A 17,612-nucleotide genomic window follows, 5' to 3' on the forward strand; every position below is an offset into this window, starting at 1 on the left:
GCAAACCCAAGAGCTCGGGTGGGATTTGCCACCCTCTCCCTTTAGGATTCCTACACTTCCAAGCAGCTCCTGCAGGATCTGGAGGGAATTTCTGCCCCACCCCGATGGATTTGGGCTCCTGGCTCGTCCCTAATTCCGTGCTGAGAGCACAGGTGTCACCTCCAGGGCAGCTTCCCCGCAGGGATCAATCCAGCAATTAACTGCCCTAATTAGGGATTTGTGCGGGTATCGACCCAGCCACGGCTCACATGGAGCCGACAGCCCCAGAGCCCAGTGGGGATTGCGTCAGGGTTTTGGGGTTTTGGGTACCTGGTCAGTGCTTGGTGTGTCCGAAATGTCGTTCATGCTCCGGCTCTGGGCGTGACCTGGAGGGAACAGAGGGAATTGTGAGGAAAAGCCAGCCCAAGTGCCAGGAGAAAACCTGGTGGGAAAAGCCAGGAGAAAACCTGGTGGGAAAAGCCAGCCCAGGTGCCAGGAGAAAACCCACGGGAGAATCCGTGCACAGAAATAAAATATTGGTGATGGTGTCTGGGCTTGCAAAGCAGCAGCAGCACCGTGAAAAGCCGGGAATTAGGGAAAATTCCTCCTCTGAAAGGGTGGGAAGGCTGGCACGGGGCAGTGATGGAGCCCCCATCCCTGGAAGGGTCCAGAAACCACCTGGATGTGGCTCTTGGGGACATCGTGGTGTTCCATGACCTCGGAGGGCTTTTCCAACCCTAATGATCCCAAAACTTTGTAAATTGGAGCATTCCCAGGCTCAGCCACCCAAACCAAGCTCCCGGGTTCCTTTGGGATTTCCCACCCGCCCTCTCCCAGCCAAGCAATCTTTTAGGATTCCCTCCCTCTTCCAAGCCTTCCCTTTCTAAAGACTCCAAGGATGTTTTCCTCCACCCCACCCTGGCAGCCTCGCTCATCCCGAGTTCCGCGCTGCGTTCCTGGGACGGCAGCCACAGTGGGACCCCTTTTCAACCTCCTGCTCTGCCCCTGGGGCTGGGAATTTGGTGTTCCAGGGAGTTATTTGGCATCCAGGGAATAATTTGTCTTTGCAGGGAATTATTTGGTGTTGCAGGGAGTTATTTGGTTTTGAGAGAATTATTTGGCATTCCAGGGAATAATTTGGTGTTACAGGGAATCATTTGGTGTTCCAGGGAATTATTTGACATTCCAGGGAATCATTCGGTTTTCCAGGGAACCATTTGGTGTTGCAGGGAAGTTTTGGTTTTCAGAGAATTATTTGGTTTTCCAGGGAATCATTTGGTTATCAGAGAATTAATCATTTGATGTTCCAAGGAATCATTTGGTGTTGCAGGGAATTATTCGGTTTCCCAGGGAATCATTTGGTGTTCCAGGGAGTTATTTGGTTTTCAGAGAATCATTTGGCATTCCAGGAAGTTATTTGGCGTTCCAGGGAATCATGTGGCATTCCAGGGAACCATTTGGTGTTCCAGGGAACCATGTGGAATTCTAGGGAACCATGTGGCGTTCCAGGGAGCCTCGTGGCGGGGCAGGGAGGCTCTGGGGCGGCTGTGCCCCCACTCACGCAGGCGGCCGTAGCTGGCGCTCTGCCGCATCCGCAGGTCCTCGGTGGAGCGGTGGAAGGCGGCGCCGGCGGCCGGGCCCCGCCCGGGGCTGCGGGCTGGGAGAGGAGAGGAGAGGAGAGGAGAGGGGTGTGAGACGAGATCCCGTGGGAATGTGGGGCAGGATCCCATGGGGAACGTGGGGCAGGATCCCATGGGGAACGTGGGGCAGGATCCCCGGGGAATGTGAGGCAGGATCCCATGGGAATGTTGGGCAGGATCCCATTGGGAATGTCAGGAGAGGATCCCATTGGAAATGCTGGGGACAGAATCCCATTTGAAATACTGGGGACAGAACCCCACTGCGAATGTTTGGGACAGAATCCCATTTGAAATGTTTGGGACAGAATCCCATTTGAAATGTTGGGGACAGAATCCCTCTGGGAATGTTGGGGCAGGATCCCATTGGGAATGTGGGGCAGGATCCCATGGGGAATGTGGGGACAAGATCCCATTAGGAATGTCACAGCAGGATTGGGAATGTTGGGGACAGGATCCCATTAGGAATGTCACAGCAGGATCCCATTGGGAATGTTTGGGACAGGATCCCATTAGGAATGTCACAGCAGGATCCCGTTGGGAATGCTGGGACGCTCCCAGCTCCCAGGAGCTGCTGGAGCCCAATCCTGGCGCGTCCCAGGCTGCAGCGAGTGACCTCCCGCCAACCCCGCGGGAATAATCGGGAACAGACCCAAATCCCCTTTTGTAAGGGCTGGGAAAGGCGGGATCAGCCGGGGCCAGACCGGATTTGTCTGCGGCGGCCGCGCCAGGAAAGCCCGGCATGGAGCCCGGGGCCCGCGCCCGCCATTGGCCTCGCGTGATGTCAGCGCAGTGACGTCATCAGCATGCAGTGACATCATCGGCACGTGGTGATGTCATCATCACGTGGTGCCATGGTCCCCACAGTGATGTCATCACACAGCGTCATTGTCCCCCAAGGTGATGTCATCACACAGTCATTGTCCCCACAGTGACAGCATCACACATTGTCCCCACAGTGATGTTATCACACAGCATCATTGACTCTATTGTGATGTCATCACACAATCACTGTCCTCACAGTGATGTCATTACACAGCAACATTGACCCCACAAAATGACATTGTCCCCTTGGTGACATCATCACACAGTCATTGTCCCCATTGTGATGTCATCACACAGTGACATTGTTCCCCACTGTCCCCATGGTGACATCATCACACAGAGTCACTGTCCCCACGGTGATGTCATTGCATGGTGGCATTGTCCCCACTACGACATCATCACACAGTGCTACTGTCATCATACAATGATGTCATCACACTATGCCATTGCCCCCAGTGACATCATCGTACAGTGACATTGTCATCACGGTGATGTCATTACAGCGCCACTGTCCTCACATGGTGATGTCATCACATGATGATGTCACCATAGAATGACATTCTCCCTCACACGACAATGTCATCACACAATGATCTTGTCCCTCACACAATGATGTCATCACACAACGATGTCACCACACAATGACGTCACCACACACTGACATTATCATCATGCCGTGATCTTGTCCCTCGCGCAACGACGCCATCACTCAATGACGCCACCAAACGGTGACATTGTCCCTGCCACGGCCACATCCCTCACACAGCGCTGTCCCTGTCACACGTTCTCTGCGTCCCCATCACCTCCTTGGCCCCCAGCTCCCGCTGACCCCCCACCCCTAAACCCACTGGGCTGGAGTTCTGGGCTCCTTCCCAGCCACAAACCCTGCGAGGGTGTCCCAAACCCTCGGGTCCTCCGTCCCTCCTCCCGAGATGTCCCTTCCTGCTCCCGAGGTGCCACCAGGTTGGGCTGGGCGCCAAGAGCTCACCCGTGCTGGAGGACACGGACTTGCCGATGTCGGCCAGGGAGCGGTGGATCGGCTTCTTGGTCTGGTGGCGGTGCTTGCGCAGGAGGACGTAGCTGAGCTTCTCCCGCAGCTCTGGCTTCAGCAGCCCGTCCTCAATCTGCTTCTCAATGACATCGTCTGCAACACGCGGCCGTGGTGACCCCCAAAACCTCCCCAAAATTTCCCATCCTCAATCTGCTTCTTGATGTCTGCAACACACGGCTGTGGTGACCCCTAAAGTCTCCTCAAAATGTCCTGTCCTTGATCTGCTACTCAATGTCAGCAACATGCAGCCATGGTGACCCCCAAAACCTCCCCAAAATCTCCCATCCTCAATCTACTTCTCGATGACATCGTCTGCAAAACGCAGCCGTGGTGACCCCCAGAACCTCCTCAAAATGTCCCATCCTCAATCTGCTTCTTGATGTCTGCAACACAGAGCTGTGGTGACCCCCAAAATCTTCCATCCTCAATCTGCTCCTCAATGTCTGCAACACACGGCCGTGGTGACCCCCCAAACCCCCCCAGAACCTCCCCAAAATGTCCCATCCTCAATCTGCTCCTCAATGTCTGCAACACACAGCCATGGTGAACTCCAAAACCTCCCCAAAATGTCCTGTCCTCAATCTCCTTCTCAATGACATCGTCTGCAACACACGGCCGTGGTGACCCCCCAAACCCCCCCAGAACCTCCCCAAAATGTCCCATCCTCAATCTGCTCCTCAATGTCTGCAACACACAGCCATGGTGAACCCCAAAACCTCCCCAAAATGTCCTGTCCTCAATCTGCTTCTCAATGACATCATCTGCAACACACGGCTGTGGTGACCCCCAAAACCCTCCCAGAACCTCCCCAAAATGTCCCATCCTCGATCTGCTCCTTGATGACATCATCTGCAAGCATCATCCAGCCACGGTGGTCCAGGGGTGACCCCAAAAACCTCCCCAGAATCTGCTGCTTCAGTAGTGACCCCCCAAATCCCCCCCAAAACCTCAACACAACAATTTCTGGAAGCACCTGACGGCTCCCAGCTCCTCCCCTTGCTCATTCCTGGACAAACTCAGGGAATGGAGCAAACCAATGAGTTTAAATCCATTCCCACCATTTCAGGACACGGTGGGGGAAAACCTCCAGGAGCTCCTACCAATAATTTGGGGCAAGGAGTATCCATCCAGGTCCAGGAGCACCGTTCCTGTCTGGAGACACGTCCGCAGCTCAAAGAGGCTGTGCAGGGACAACGTGGACACGTGGGGTTTGCTCCACCTCTCGCCTCCTTCCTCCACCTTCTCCTCAAACTTGATCCACCTGGAATGGGAGCGGGATGGGCCCGGAATGGGGCGGGTGTGAGGATGCGGGAATGGCTTTTCCTTCCTGGGCAGTTTCCCTGCTGGGAAGGCCTGGATTAATTCGTCTCACAGAGTTCTCGCCCGTTATCCGGGCTGGGAAGGGAGGATCTGGTGGAGTCATTCCCAAAAGTGCTGCATGCAGGGTTGTGCAGGGGAGGAAAAGCTCACAATCCTACCAGGAAACCCAAATCCATGGATTTCCCCATTCTCAAATTGCTCCTGTGGGATTTGGGAATTGTGGGATGGAGGAAAAGCTCCCAGTTCCACCAGGAAACCCAAATCCATGGATTTCTCCCTCCTCAAACCACTCCTGAAAGTTTTGGGATCTTTTCCCATGGAGATGACCTGGCCTGACCCTGGATCTGCTCCTGCCTGGAGCAGCCAGAGCATTCCCAATATCCCAGAGCTTTCCCAACGTCCCAGAACATTCCCAATGTCCCAGAGCATTCCCAACGTCCCAGAACATTCCCAACATCCCAGAGCATTCCCAATGTCCCAATTCCTTAGGAATGCTCAGACCCCACTGTGGGAGGACTTGCAAGCCCTTGGAATTCAGCCCTTCCCTTCCTTCCTTTTACAGTGAAGACTCCAGAGAAACTTCTGGAATGGGGTCAATGTTCCTCCCAAATTCCTGGGAACAGGACTCAGGTTCCTGGAAGGGCAGCTCTTGGTTTTTGGGACAAAAGCTGCTTTTCTTCCATGGATTTTCCTTCCCAGGGTTTAACCTGACCCATCTGAGCGGGCACCACCGGTGGGAAGGACAGAGGAGGAGAAGGGATTTTGGGAAGAGCCAGGAGAAGGGATTTGGGAACAGCCAGGAGAAGGGATTTTGGGAAGAGCCTGGAGAAGGGATTTTGGGAACAGCCAGGAGAAGGGATTTGGGAACAGCCAGGAGAAGGAACTCTGGGATGGGATTCTGATGGCCCCACAATTCTGAGGGGGAAGGACGGGGAAGGGCCAGGATGGAATCAGCAGCTACACAGAGCAAACCTCGGTGTCCCCACTAAAAAACCCCAAAATATCACCCAGGAATGCCCTGACAGAACCCCCAAAACCCAACACCCAGCCCTGGCGCCCATCCCACATCTCCCTTCCCCGATTCCTCCATTCCCCAACCCTTCCTCTTTCCCGGGGAGCTTCCCACGGCAGCTCCCCCAGAGCTGATTAGGGCACTTTTCCTCTCCTTTCTGCCCCTTTTTCCGAGGAATTTGGGTCATTAGGGGGCTCAGGATGGAGTGTGGGATCAGGGACACGAATCCCTGTGGGATCGAGGCCAGGAATCCCTGTGGGATCGGGAGCAGGAATCCCTGTGGGATCAGGAGCAGGAATCCCTGTGGGATCGGGGGCATGAATCTCTGTGGGATAGGGGAAACTAATCCCTGTGGAATCAGGGGCAGGAATCCCTGTGGGATCGGGGGCACGGCTCCAGCGGCGCCTTTGCCCCACCGTCGGCATCCTGGGATTCCTTGGCCGGGGTTATGGCAAATTCCTGCTGCTCCCAGCATCCCAAATTCCCATTTTTTTCCCCCCATTTATGGTGGATTCAGGTGCCCCGAGGATAAAGAGTCCCAACCTGGCCAGAGAGTGGGAATTGGGACTTGGAAAACCTCTGTGATCCTAGAAAAAAAATCCCATTTTTTCCCCATTTATGGTGGATTCAGGTGCCCTGAGGATAAAGAGTCCCAACCTGGCCGGAGAGTGGGAATTGGGACTTGGAAAACCACGACCCCGAATCCCGGCTGACCTGGCGGATTCCTTCCACTCCATGTCGTCGCCGTCGCGCTGCAGCGTGTCCATCTCGGTGAAGAGCGTGGGGTTGGGGGGCTCATCCTCCTCCCCCAGGATGTACCGGAGCCGTTCCGCGGCCGGGGACACTGCCCGGGGAAAAGAGCCGGAATTCCATTGGAAAATCCCGCTCCATCCCCCAGGGAATGGCCCCAAGGTGGGGGTTGGGATCCCAAAAAAACAGGGGGAAATGTTGAAGGGACTGGGGGAACTCTGAATGATCCCATCCCAAATTCCCTGTGGGAAAAAACAACTGGAATTCCATGGAAAACGGGATGATCACAAAAAAAGGGATAAAAATGGAGGGAAATGTTGAAGGGAATGGGGGAATTCCAAACGGTCTCATCCCGAATTCCTTGTGGAAAAAACCAGCTGGAATTCCATGGAAAACAGGATGATCCCACAGGGAATTACCCCGAGGGGGGGTTTGGGATTGGGAAAAAAGGGATAAAAATGGAGGGAAATGTTGAAGGGAATGAGGGAATTCCAAATGATCCCATCCCAAATTCCCTGTGGGATGCTGGGGAAAAGAGCTGGAATTCCATGGAAAATGGGATGATCCCAAAAAAAGGGATAAAAACTGGAGGGAAATGTTGAAGGGAATGGGGGAACTCTGAATGATCCCATCCCAAATTCCCTGGGGGACGCTGGGGAAAGAAGGAGCAGCATGAAGCTCCAGGAACCAATTTCCCCCCAAATTCCCTTTCCAGGAGTTCCCTGTGCCCACTTCCCAGGGCTATCCCACGTTTTTCCAGGCTCCATTCCAACCCAACCCTTCCAGTGCTGGGATTTCCCCCTTTTCCCAATGGGGAATGACACAGATCCGTCGTTCCTGCAGGAAAAATTCCAAATTTTTTCCCTGGGAAGGGGCAGAATTTATGGCCCATGGAGCAATCTGGGAATGGTTTTGGGATCACGGTGCCCTCCAAGGCTTTTCCATCCCAGCACATTCCCAGTGCCCACGGGAGGGTGAAGAAATCCCAGGAAAATTAAAAAAAAAGTTGGATTTGTTCTTAACCCTCTCCATCCTCGGGGTTTTTTCTGGCAAAACTTCCCAGATTTTGGTGGATTTGGGGAGAAATCCAAGCCCTGAAATCCATGGAAATGGGGTGTTTGGAATGAAATCCTGTATTTCCTGATTCAGCAGGAATGATCCAGCCTTGGAAAACGCGAATTTTTTGGGAAAATCCTCCTTTTTCTCCAAGCTGGGAATAACAAAGTCGGGTAATGCAGCACTTCAAAAAATCAGGGAATTTAATTGCCGTGGATAAATGAGAGAAAAATAGGAATTCTGCCCCTTTTCCTGCACAAAGCAGAGGCCAGGCCCCAAAAGAAGAGGATGTCCCTTTAGGCTGAGCCTGCCTAAACCACTTAAGCCCCTCTAAGCTGAGCCCAAAGCCTGTGGCCCGGCCCTGCTGCCATTCCCATAAATCCCTTATTCTGGTTATTAATATTCCCGGGAATTCTGGGGCTGGGCTCCGTGCCTGGAGGGTTTCAGGCTCTCTAAGCCCGGGGTTGTTCTCGGAAAAGGGATGAAACGGGTGAAATTCTGGTCAACCCCTGCACCAAACCCAAAATTCCCCCCAAAAAACCCACATTTAATGAGCTAAACCACAAAAAAAAAAAAAAAAAAAAAAAAATCGGGATTTTGTTGGAAATCCCTGTCCTGGGTGAGGCCTCTGGTGGAAAAAATGGGATTTGGAATTCCTGTCCTTGATTTTGGGGTTGCTGCTCCCGGCTCTTCCCAAAATCCCTCCTTAAAAATGGATCCTTCCTTCCTCCCCCTCCCCCAGGGCCTCATTTTGGGGTCTCGGGGCTGTGTCACCCCGAAACCCCAAAAACCAAAGAAAATCTCATACAGAAAGAGCGTTTTAAGCTTCTTTTCCTTGTCCTGCCAGATTTTGGGGAACAAATCCAACTTGCAGCTTGTGCTTCCCTCCCTCCCCGAGGTGCTCGGCCAGGCAGCCAAAATTCCTGGGATTTGTTCACCTGGAGAATTTCACGGCCCAGAGAGCTCTGAGCTCTCCCAGCTTTGGGGTTTTTTTATTCCTGGGAATTCCACCCAAAACCCTGGCAAGCAGCAGGTGGTTGTTGGGGAGGGGGGAAAGTGACACAAATCCCAGAAAAACACCCCAAAATCAGCTCCTTGAGGGGGACCCAGATCTCCCGGAACCAGGTTTTAGGATGGGGAAACTCTGGGGTTTCAGCCACGCTGGATTCCCAGGGAATATTTGGGATCATTCCCAGGGAAACAGGACAGGAATGGTTTGAATCCCCTCACATCCCAAGCCCAACCCCGCAACGAAACCTCGTCTGGGGATCCTTTTCCAAACCGAAATTCCCACGGAATGGGGATAAAATTGGGAAATGAGGGAAGGCGGCGCTGCCGGGGTCCACAGTCCGGCCGGGACTAAGCCTGGCTTAAAGTCCAGCCTTATCCAGGGGCTGCCGTGGATTCTCCACAGCTTTTCCCTGGATTTTCCAGCTTTTCCTTGGGTTTTCTCTGGATTCTCCACCGCTTTTCCCTGGGTTTTCCAGTGGATTCTCCAGTTTTTCCCTGGATTTTCCTGTGGATTTTCCACAGCATTTCCCTGGATTTTCCTGTGGATTCTCCACAGCTTTTCCCTGGATTTTCCCTGGATTCTCCACAGATTTTCCCTGGATTTTCCTTTGGATTCTCCACAGCTCTTCCCTGGATTTTCCTGTGGATTTTCCACAGCTTTTCCCTGGATTTTCCTGTGTATTCTCCACTACTTTTCCCTGGATTTTCCTGCCTCAGACGAGTCCCCACCCCCCCAAAACCCAGGAGAGCGGGATGCACACCCCATGGGATGAATTTGCACCAAATCCCCCAGCTTTGGGATATTTCTGACCCTTCCAAAAACTGACTTTTCCACCAAGGAGCAGCGGGAACCGGGAGCTGTCCCGTTGATTTTTTCGGGATGACCTTTGGATCTTGACGCTCCTGGAAGCCCCAGAGTCACTTTTCCGAGGGAAAAACAGGAAAAAAAGGAGATTTTCCCCCTCCCACCACGGCGCTGGTGGGAAAAAATACCCCAAACCCTACCTGGAGCTGTTTCCATTTCTTCCCCCATTTAACCCCAAAGCTTCGCTGCGATCCCAAAAAACTGCAAAGGGCCGGAGTTCCTTTCTCCTTTCTCCTTTCTCCTTTATCCACTGCGGATCGCTAAACTCCGCGGCTTAGGGAGCAGATTAGTGGCACTAAACCCTTCCCTCTCCTGCCGCTCCCATGACGGGAAGTTGCCAAATCGCCGGGATGCGCTTGGAAAAGAGGCGGGAAGTGCAAAAATCCCGCAAAAATCCCGCAAAAATAATCCTGCAAATATCCCGCAAAAATCCCGCAAATATCCCGCAAAAATCCTGAAAAAAAATCCCGCAAAAATCCTGCAAAAATCACGCAAAAATCCCGCAAATATCCCGGAAAAATCCTGCAAAAATCCCACCAAAATACTGAAAAAATCCTGCAAAAATCCTGCAAAAATCCCGCAAAAATCCCATGATTTGGGCTCGTTCCCTGCGGGGTTTTCCTCTCCTGGCTGCAGCGGGGTGGGAAAAGCCGCTCCAAAATTAATTCACTTTCAGGGGTGGAATGACGGGGATTTTCTGGGTTTGAGGGGGTTTGGGTTTTTTTTTTTTTAATTTTTCCTCTGTAAAATGAATTTTTTTGTCCAAGCCACCAAAGTGGTCTGGAGTTATCTCTGGGTGGTTGTGGGGAGGAGGGAAAAGGGGGAAAAGAGGGAAAAGAGGGGGAAATAGGGGGAAAGAGGGGAGAATAAAGGAAAAGGAGGGGGATGGAGGGGAAAAGGGGGGGGAGTGAAGGAAAAGGAGGGAAAAAGGAGGGGAAAGAAGGTGAAAATAGGGGAAACAGAGGGCAAAAAATGAAAAGGAGGGAGAAAGAAGGGAAATAGCGGAAAAGGAGGGAAAATGAGGGGAACAGGAGGGGGGAAATGGAGGGAAAAGGAGGGGAAAAGGAGGGGGAAATAAAGAGGGGAAAAGGAGGGGAAAAGGAGGGGAAAAGGAGGGAAAAGAAGGGGGAAAGAGGGAAAAAGAGGGGAAAAGAGGGAAAATAGGGGAAAAGAGGGGAAAGGAAGGGATGTGCCCCCGCTCCTGCCACGGCACAAAGAAGCTGCCAGCCCAGCGAATAAAAAACCTCTACCAGTGTAAAAAACCCTGGAAAACTTCAGTTCCCGAAAGGAAGAGTGGAGCCCCCGCCCGCCCCCTGGGCCTGACCCCGAATGCAAATTTCCAGCAAAATCCCAGCCCATGGAAGGGCTCGGCGGCCTTGTGAAATGTTAATCCTCCCTAAGGAGATTTCCCCCCTAAGGAGCCGCAAAACCCGGCGGGAACACGGTGTGATTCCCGCTGTGATTCCCCAGTCCCGGCAGGAAAACTCCATCCCAACCTCACTGCAATGGGAAAAACCCGGCGGGAACACGGTGGCATTCCTGGAGCTTGTCTGGAATCCCAAATTCCAGCAGGAAAATCTCTCCAACCACACACAAATCCCATTTCAATGGGAAAAATCTGTCGGGAACAAGGCGGGATTCCTAGAGCTTTTCTGGAACCCCAATTCCAGCAGGAAAATCCCACCCAAATGGGATTTCAACAGGAAAAATGTGTTAGGAACAAGGTGTGATTCTCCAGAGTTGTCTGGAACCCCGATCCCAACAGGAAAACTCCATCCCAATCCCATTTCAATGGGAAAAACCTGTCAGCAACAAGGTGTGGTGCCCAAAAGTTGTCTGGAACCCCAATTCCAGCAGGAAAATCCCTCCAAATCCCATTTCAATGGGAAAAATCCATTGGGAACAGGATATGACATCTGAAAGTTTTCTGGAATCCCAAACCCGGTGGGAAAACTCCATCCAAATCCCATTTCAATGGGAAAAATGCGTCAGGAAGAAGATATGATGCCTGGAGTTTCTCTGGAACCCCAATTCCAGCAGGAAAACCTCTCCAATCCCATTTCAATGGGAAAAACTCATTTGGATCAAGGTGGGATGTCTGAAAGTTTTCTGGAACCCCAATCCCAGCAGGAAAACTCCATTCAAATCCCATTTCAATGGGAAAAACCTGTCGGGAACACGGTGTGAAGGTTTTGGGGAACACAAATCCCACCAGGAAATCCCCTCCAGTCCCAACCCAATGGGAAAGACCCATCAGGAACACGGTGTGAAGGTTGTGGGGACCCAAATCCCAGCAGTAAAACCTCTCCAATCCAACCCAAATCCCATTTCAACGGGAAAAACCCATCGGGAACACGGTGTGAAGGTTTTGGGAACCCCAATCCCAGCAGGAAATCCTCTCCAACCCCATCCCAACGGCACCAACAAACCCAGAACAGGAGCAGCGCAACCGCCGCGCGCGCCCGAGCCGATCCTGCCCCGAGCCCGGAATCCCCGCTGGGATTTTTGGGAATTTTGGGGAATTTTTGGGAATTTGGGGGCGCTCACTGGTCCTGCTGGCGTTGTCGTTGCCACTTTCAGGCCAGCCCTGGCCCTCGTCGGTGTCCGAGGGCTCGCGGGGGCCAAAGCGGCGCTCGCTGCCGCTGCGCTCCCGGCTGGAGCCCGGCGAGCGCCGGCGGCGCCGGTTCCTGCGGAAGCCGCGCGGCACCGGCACCCCGATGTAGATGGAGTGGTAGTCTGGGAACAGGAGAGGAAGGGGTTAAAAAGAATTCGGTTTTGGGATGGGAAATGAGGTTCGTGGGGTGATAAATGCAGTGAAAATATGAATTTTCTGGGAGAAAAATTCCTGGTGGAAATGATCTGGGTGGAGGAATAATTAGAATAAAATTTCATTTTCCTGGGAGAAAAAAATCCTGGTGGAAATTACGTGAATGGAAAGAGAATTGGAATAAAAAATTCATTTTCCTGGAAAAAAAAAATCACTTTTCTGGGAGAAAAATTCCTGGTGGAAATTACATGGAGGGAGCAATAATTGGAATAAAAATTTCACTTTTCTGGGAGAAAAATTCCTGGTGGAAATTACATGGAGGGAGCAATAATTGGAATAAAAAATTCACTTTTCTGGGAGAAAAATTCCTGGTGGAAATGATGTGGGTAGAAAGATAATTGGAATAAAAAATTCATTTTCCTGGGAGAAAAATTCCCAGTGAAAATGATGTGGGCAGAGCAATTACTGGAATAAAAAATTTTAAAAAAATCTCCTCCAGGACGTTCCCGGATTTCTCTCACCTTCCTCATCCTCGAATCTCCTCCGGGCGCCGCCCAGGCCGCGCTCGCTCAGCCCATCCTCGTCCTCCAGCATGGCCCGGCTGCTCGGGGGAGCTGGCAAAGGATTGGGAACGGGGTTCTATGGGATTTGGCATTTGGCTGGTATTTGGGATTTTATGGGATCTGGGATTTGATGGCATTTGGGATTTGATGGGATCTGGGATTTGATGGGATCTGGGATTTTATGGCATTTGGGATTTTATGGGATCTGGGATTTGGGTGGGATTTGGGACTTTATGGGATTTGGGACTTTATGGGATCTGGGATTTGAGTGGGATCTGGGATTTTAACGGGATTTGGGATTTTATGGGATCTGGGATTTTGATGGTGTTTGGGAGTTTATGGTATTTGGGATTTGATGGGATCTGGGATTTTTACGGGATTTGAGTGGGATCTGGGATTTTAACGGGATCAGGGATTTTTATGGCATTTGGGATTTTAACAGGGTCTGGGATTTTGATGGGATCTGGGATTTGAGTAGGATCTGGGATTTTTATGGTGTTTGGGATTTAATGGGATCTGGGATTATACGGCATTTGGGATTTGAGTAGGATCTGGGATTTTGATGGTGTTTGGAATTTGATGGGATCTGGGATTTGAGTGGGATCTGGGATTTGATGTGATCTGGGATTTTTACGGCATTTGGGATTTTATGGGATCTGGGATTTGGGATTTTTACAGGATTTTGATGAGATCTGGGATTTTGATGGTGTTTGGGATTTAACGGGATCTGGGATTTGATGGGATTTGGGATTTTATGGGATTGGGGATTTTGATGGGATCTGGGAGGGGAAGAACCTCTCTGCACACCCGATAGGAGCTCCCTGCTCTGGATCCTCCACCCGGGAATATCCCAGCGGGATTCCCGGCGGGACCAGCGGGGACCCCCCGGCACCTCCTGCGCCATCCCCGCTCTCCTCTCCCCATATTCCCAAAATTCCCCTGGGATCCCATCCCCGTCCTCCAATTCCTGCTGCTCTCAGCGTCCATGAAGCGCAGGAGAACATTCCAGAGATTTCCCAGCACAATTCCTGACACTAATTTCCCAAAATTCCAGAGCCTGGCACAATCCTTGGACATGAATTTCCCAAAATTTCAGAGCCTGGCAGATTTCCTGACACAAATTTCCTGGAATCCCAGAGCCCCCCGTTATTCCGGGGTGACCCCACACATCCCAAAGGGATTTTCCCCATCCCTGATCCCACATTTCCCTGGAATTTCCCGGAATTCCAGAGCTCCGGTTATTCTAGAGTGACCCCCCACATCCCCAAAGGGATTTCCGAGCCCAAATTTTCCTTTCCCCATCCCTGATCCTACATTTCCCTGGAATTTCCCAGGAATTCCAGAGTGACCCTGCACATCCCCAAAGGGATTTCCCAGCCCAAATTTTCCTCTCCCCTTTCTTGATCCCACATTTCCCTGGAATTTCCAGGAATTCCAGAGTGACCCCCCACATCCAAAGGGATTTCCCAGCCCAAATTTTCCTCTCCCCATTCCCGATCCCACATTTCCTTTCCCCCTTTGATCCCGGTGGGATTTCTGCGGCGCTCTGCCAGGGACACTGCTGATGAATTAATTAACGACTCCCTAATTAGCCAAGCTCCAGCGATTGCCTTTCACACTCGGCTGCCCGGGCACGGCTGTTTCCATTCCCGGCCGGTCGATGCCTCCAAAGTCACTCGGAGGGCGACCCCAGCGGCATTCCTGCATTTTCCAGCTCTTGCACGGAGAAAAACCCCAAATCCGGCCCAAAACCCAAATCCAGCCAAAAAACCCAAATCTGGCCAAAAACCCCAAATCCAGCCAAACCCCCAAATCCGGCCAAAACCCCAAATCCGGCCAAAAACCCCAAATCCGGCCAAAACCCCAAATCCGGCCAAAACCCCAAATCCGGCCAAAAACCCCAAATCCGGCCAAAACCCCAAATCCAGCCAAAACCCCAAATCCGGCCAAAAGACCCGAACCTGGCCAAAAACCCCAAATCTGGCCAAAAACCCAAATCAGGCCAAAACCCCAAATCCGGCCAAAAACCCCAAATCCAGCCAAAAACCCCAAATCTGGCCAAAACCCGCGGGGAACGGGAACAGCTGGAGCCACTGGGGCCGGCAGGGCGGGAATTCCTGACCCCTTTACCTCGGGAAAATCCAGTTTATCCCAGTCCAGCTCAAATCCAGTTTATCCCAGTCAGTTTAAATCCAGTTTATCCCAGTCCAAATTAAATCTGGTTTATCCCAGTCCGGCTCAAATCCAGTTTATCCCAGTCCAAATTAAATCTGGTTTATCCCAGTCTGGCTCAAATCCAGCTTATCCCAGTCCAGCTCAAATCCAGTTTATCCCAGTCCAAATTAAATCAACTTAATCCCAAACCAGCTCAAATCCAGTTTATCCCAGTCCAGCTCAAATCCAGTTTATTCCAGTCCAAATTAAACCCAGGTTATCCCAGTCCTAATCAAATCTGGTTTATCTCAGTCCAGCTCAAGTCCAGTTTATCCCAGACCAAATCAAATCCAGTTTATCCCTGTCCAGCTCAAGCCCACTTAATCCCAGTCCAGCTCCAGTCCCATCCCGGTTGAGTTTTAAATTTCCAAGATTTGGGTTTTTTTTTCCATCAATCCGACGCTTTTGGCAGGAATTGGTTTCATTTAGGGCCAAACAGATTTAGGGTTTTTTTCCTCTGGAGGGAAATTTAGGGTTTTTCCTCTGGCAGTTTTAGGGATAACTTGGCTTCCCAAAAGCATTCTGGGGCGAACCCTGAGGATTTTAGGATGCTGGAAAAGCAGGAAAACACCTGCCAGGAATATTTTTACTCTAAAAATGCCCTTTTAAAAGATGCCCCAGGAAATCCCAGCAGGTTGGGGTTCCCGGGGGATGGATTGGGGCACAAACCCTCCCAGCTGGGATAACACCGGGAAAAAAAAATGGGATTTTCCTGGGAATCAGGATGAGCTGGGAAGCACAAAGGACCCCCGGGGTAAAGCCAGGTTTTGTTAGGCAGAGCTAAATGGAAGCTCGCGATCGATTCCGGGCTCGGACAATCTGGGATTTTTTCCCACACAAAGCTTTTCCCCCCTAAATCCCTAAAAACCGACGAGGAGCAGGAACCAGAGCTGGAAAAGCCAACCGGGATTCGTCGGGATGCGGGCAGGGCGAGCAAAGCCGTGAAACCCCAAAAAGGAGATTCCCCCTTCCCAACTCACCTGGAGCTCCCCAAAACCAGATTTGGGGTCGGGAGCGGGGTCAGGGAGCAGCGGGATTGACGGAGTCGCTCTTCCCAACAGCTCAGCGACCCCAAAGGCCAGCCCCGATCCTGATCCCGACGGGATCGGGATCGATTGATCGATCGGGGCCGGAGCGCGGAGGATCACGGGGGGAGGGAGGGGGGAACCCGCGGAACCGGGGTTCCTGTGTGGGGCGTGGAAAATCTCTGCCGAGCTGCGGGGTTGGGGTTTGCAGGGCTCTGGGGGACTTTTGTCCCCGTGGATTTGGGATCGGGATTGAGGGATTCGGGAAGGAACTGCGCAGGGATATCCTAAAAGGGACAGGGATAACCCAAAGGGGTCAAGGATATCCTAAAGGGGTCAGGGACACGCCAAAAGGGAAAGGGATATCCTAAAAGGGGTCAGGGATATCCTAAAAGGGACAGGGACATCCCAAAAGGGTCAGGGAGATCCTAAATGGGATCAGGGATATCCCAAAAGGGTCAGGGAGATCCTAAAAGGGGTCAGGGAGATCCTAAAAGGGGTCAGGGATATCCCAAAAGGGGTCAGGGGTATCCCAAAAGGGGTCAGGGATATCCCAAAGGTGTCAGGGACAACCCAAAGGGGTCAGGGATACCCCAAAAGGGGTCAGGGACACCCCAAAGGGGACAGGGATATCCTAAAAGGGGTCAGGGACACCCCAAAGGGAATTCTGGAAGGGAATAAAACCATCCAAAGACCTCAATGGGGATCCCAAATCCCAGAGAAAATGGGGAATAAAATAATTCAAGATCCCAAATCCCAGAGAAAATGGGGAATAAAAGGGAATAAAATCATTCAAGATCCCAAAGTCCAGAGAAAACGGGAAATAAAAGGGAATAAATCATCCAAACCCCTCAGGATCCCAAAGCCCAGGGAAAATGAGGAATAAAAGGGAATAAAATCATTCAAGATTCCAAATCCCAGAGAAAACGGGAAATAAAAGGGAATAAATTAATTCAGGATCCCAAATCCCAGAGAAAACAGGGAATAAAAGGGAATTAAATCATTAAAGATTCCAAATCCCAGAGAAAATGGGGAATAAAAAGGAATAAATGACCACCCAAACCCCTCAGTCAGGATCCCAAACCCCAGAGAAAATGGGGAATAAGAGGGAATAAAATCATTCAAGATCCCAAATCCCAGAGAAAACGAGGAATAAAAGGGAATGAAATCATTCCGATCCCATTCCCAAATCCCCTGGGCCGTTCTTGGCCGTTGACGTGCCAGCGCTTATGGATGTTTCCAATATCGGCTTTTACGGCACTGCCGGGCTCGGGAGGCGCCGCAGGAAAACGGCACAAACCAGGAAAAGGAGAAAGGAAAAAGCGGAATTTTCTCTTGGACGGGGAGCCGGTCATTTGGAATTCAGGGAATTCCTGGCTGGAACTCCACCCTTGCCAGGCTTTTTGCTGCGGGGTTTGAGTGCCCAGGGTGGGGGGAATCCACGGAAAAGCTGCTCCCGCAGGGGGAAAATAAATCCCGGGGGTTTCGCACAGAGAGGGAATCCATAAAATTCCAGTGGGAATTCCACGGAATGGGA

At 51.7% G+C, this 17,612-nt stretch overlaps 1 protein-coding gene across 4 annotated transcripts in view; it reads right to left on the reverse strand.

Annotated features, from left to right (window-relative positions):
* The window catches only part of SLC4A5 (solute carrier family 4 member 5), a 69,081-nt gene that overhangs the window by 21,397 nt on the left and 30,072 nt on the right, over positions 1-17,612 (reverse strand). For all 4 annotated transcript variants that reach the window (XM_053966338.1, XM_053966335.1, XM_053966336.1 and 1 more), the window contains 7 exons: positions 12,795-12,887; positions 12,054-12,242; positions 6,539-6,668; positions 4,593-4,753; positions 3,430-3,585; positions 1,541-1,636; positions 310-365 (listed from right to left, as the gene is read on the reverse strand). In XM_053966338.1, the coding sequence (XP_053822313.1) occupies positions 310-365; positions 1,541-1,636; positions 3,430-3,585; positions 4,593-4,753; positions 6,539-6,668; positions 12,054-12,242; positions 12,795-12,867 (861 nt within the window). In that variant the 5' untranslated portion in view covers positions 12,868-12,887. The remainder of the gene's footprint in view (positions 1-309; positions 366-1,540; positions 1,637-3,429; positions 3,586-4,592; positions 4,754-6,538; positions 6,669-12,053; positions 12,243-12,794; positions 12,888-17,612) is intronic.

This window comes from Vidua chalybeata, chromosome 28 (genome assembly GCF_026979565.1).
Source record: "Vidua chalybeata isolate OUT-0048 chromosome 28, bVidCha1 merged haplotype, whole genome shotgun sequence".
Taxonomy (NCBI): Eukaryota; Metazoa; Chordata; class Aves; order Passeriformes; family Viduidae; genus Vidua; species Vidua chalybeata.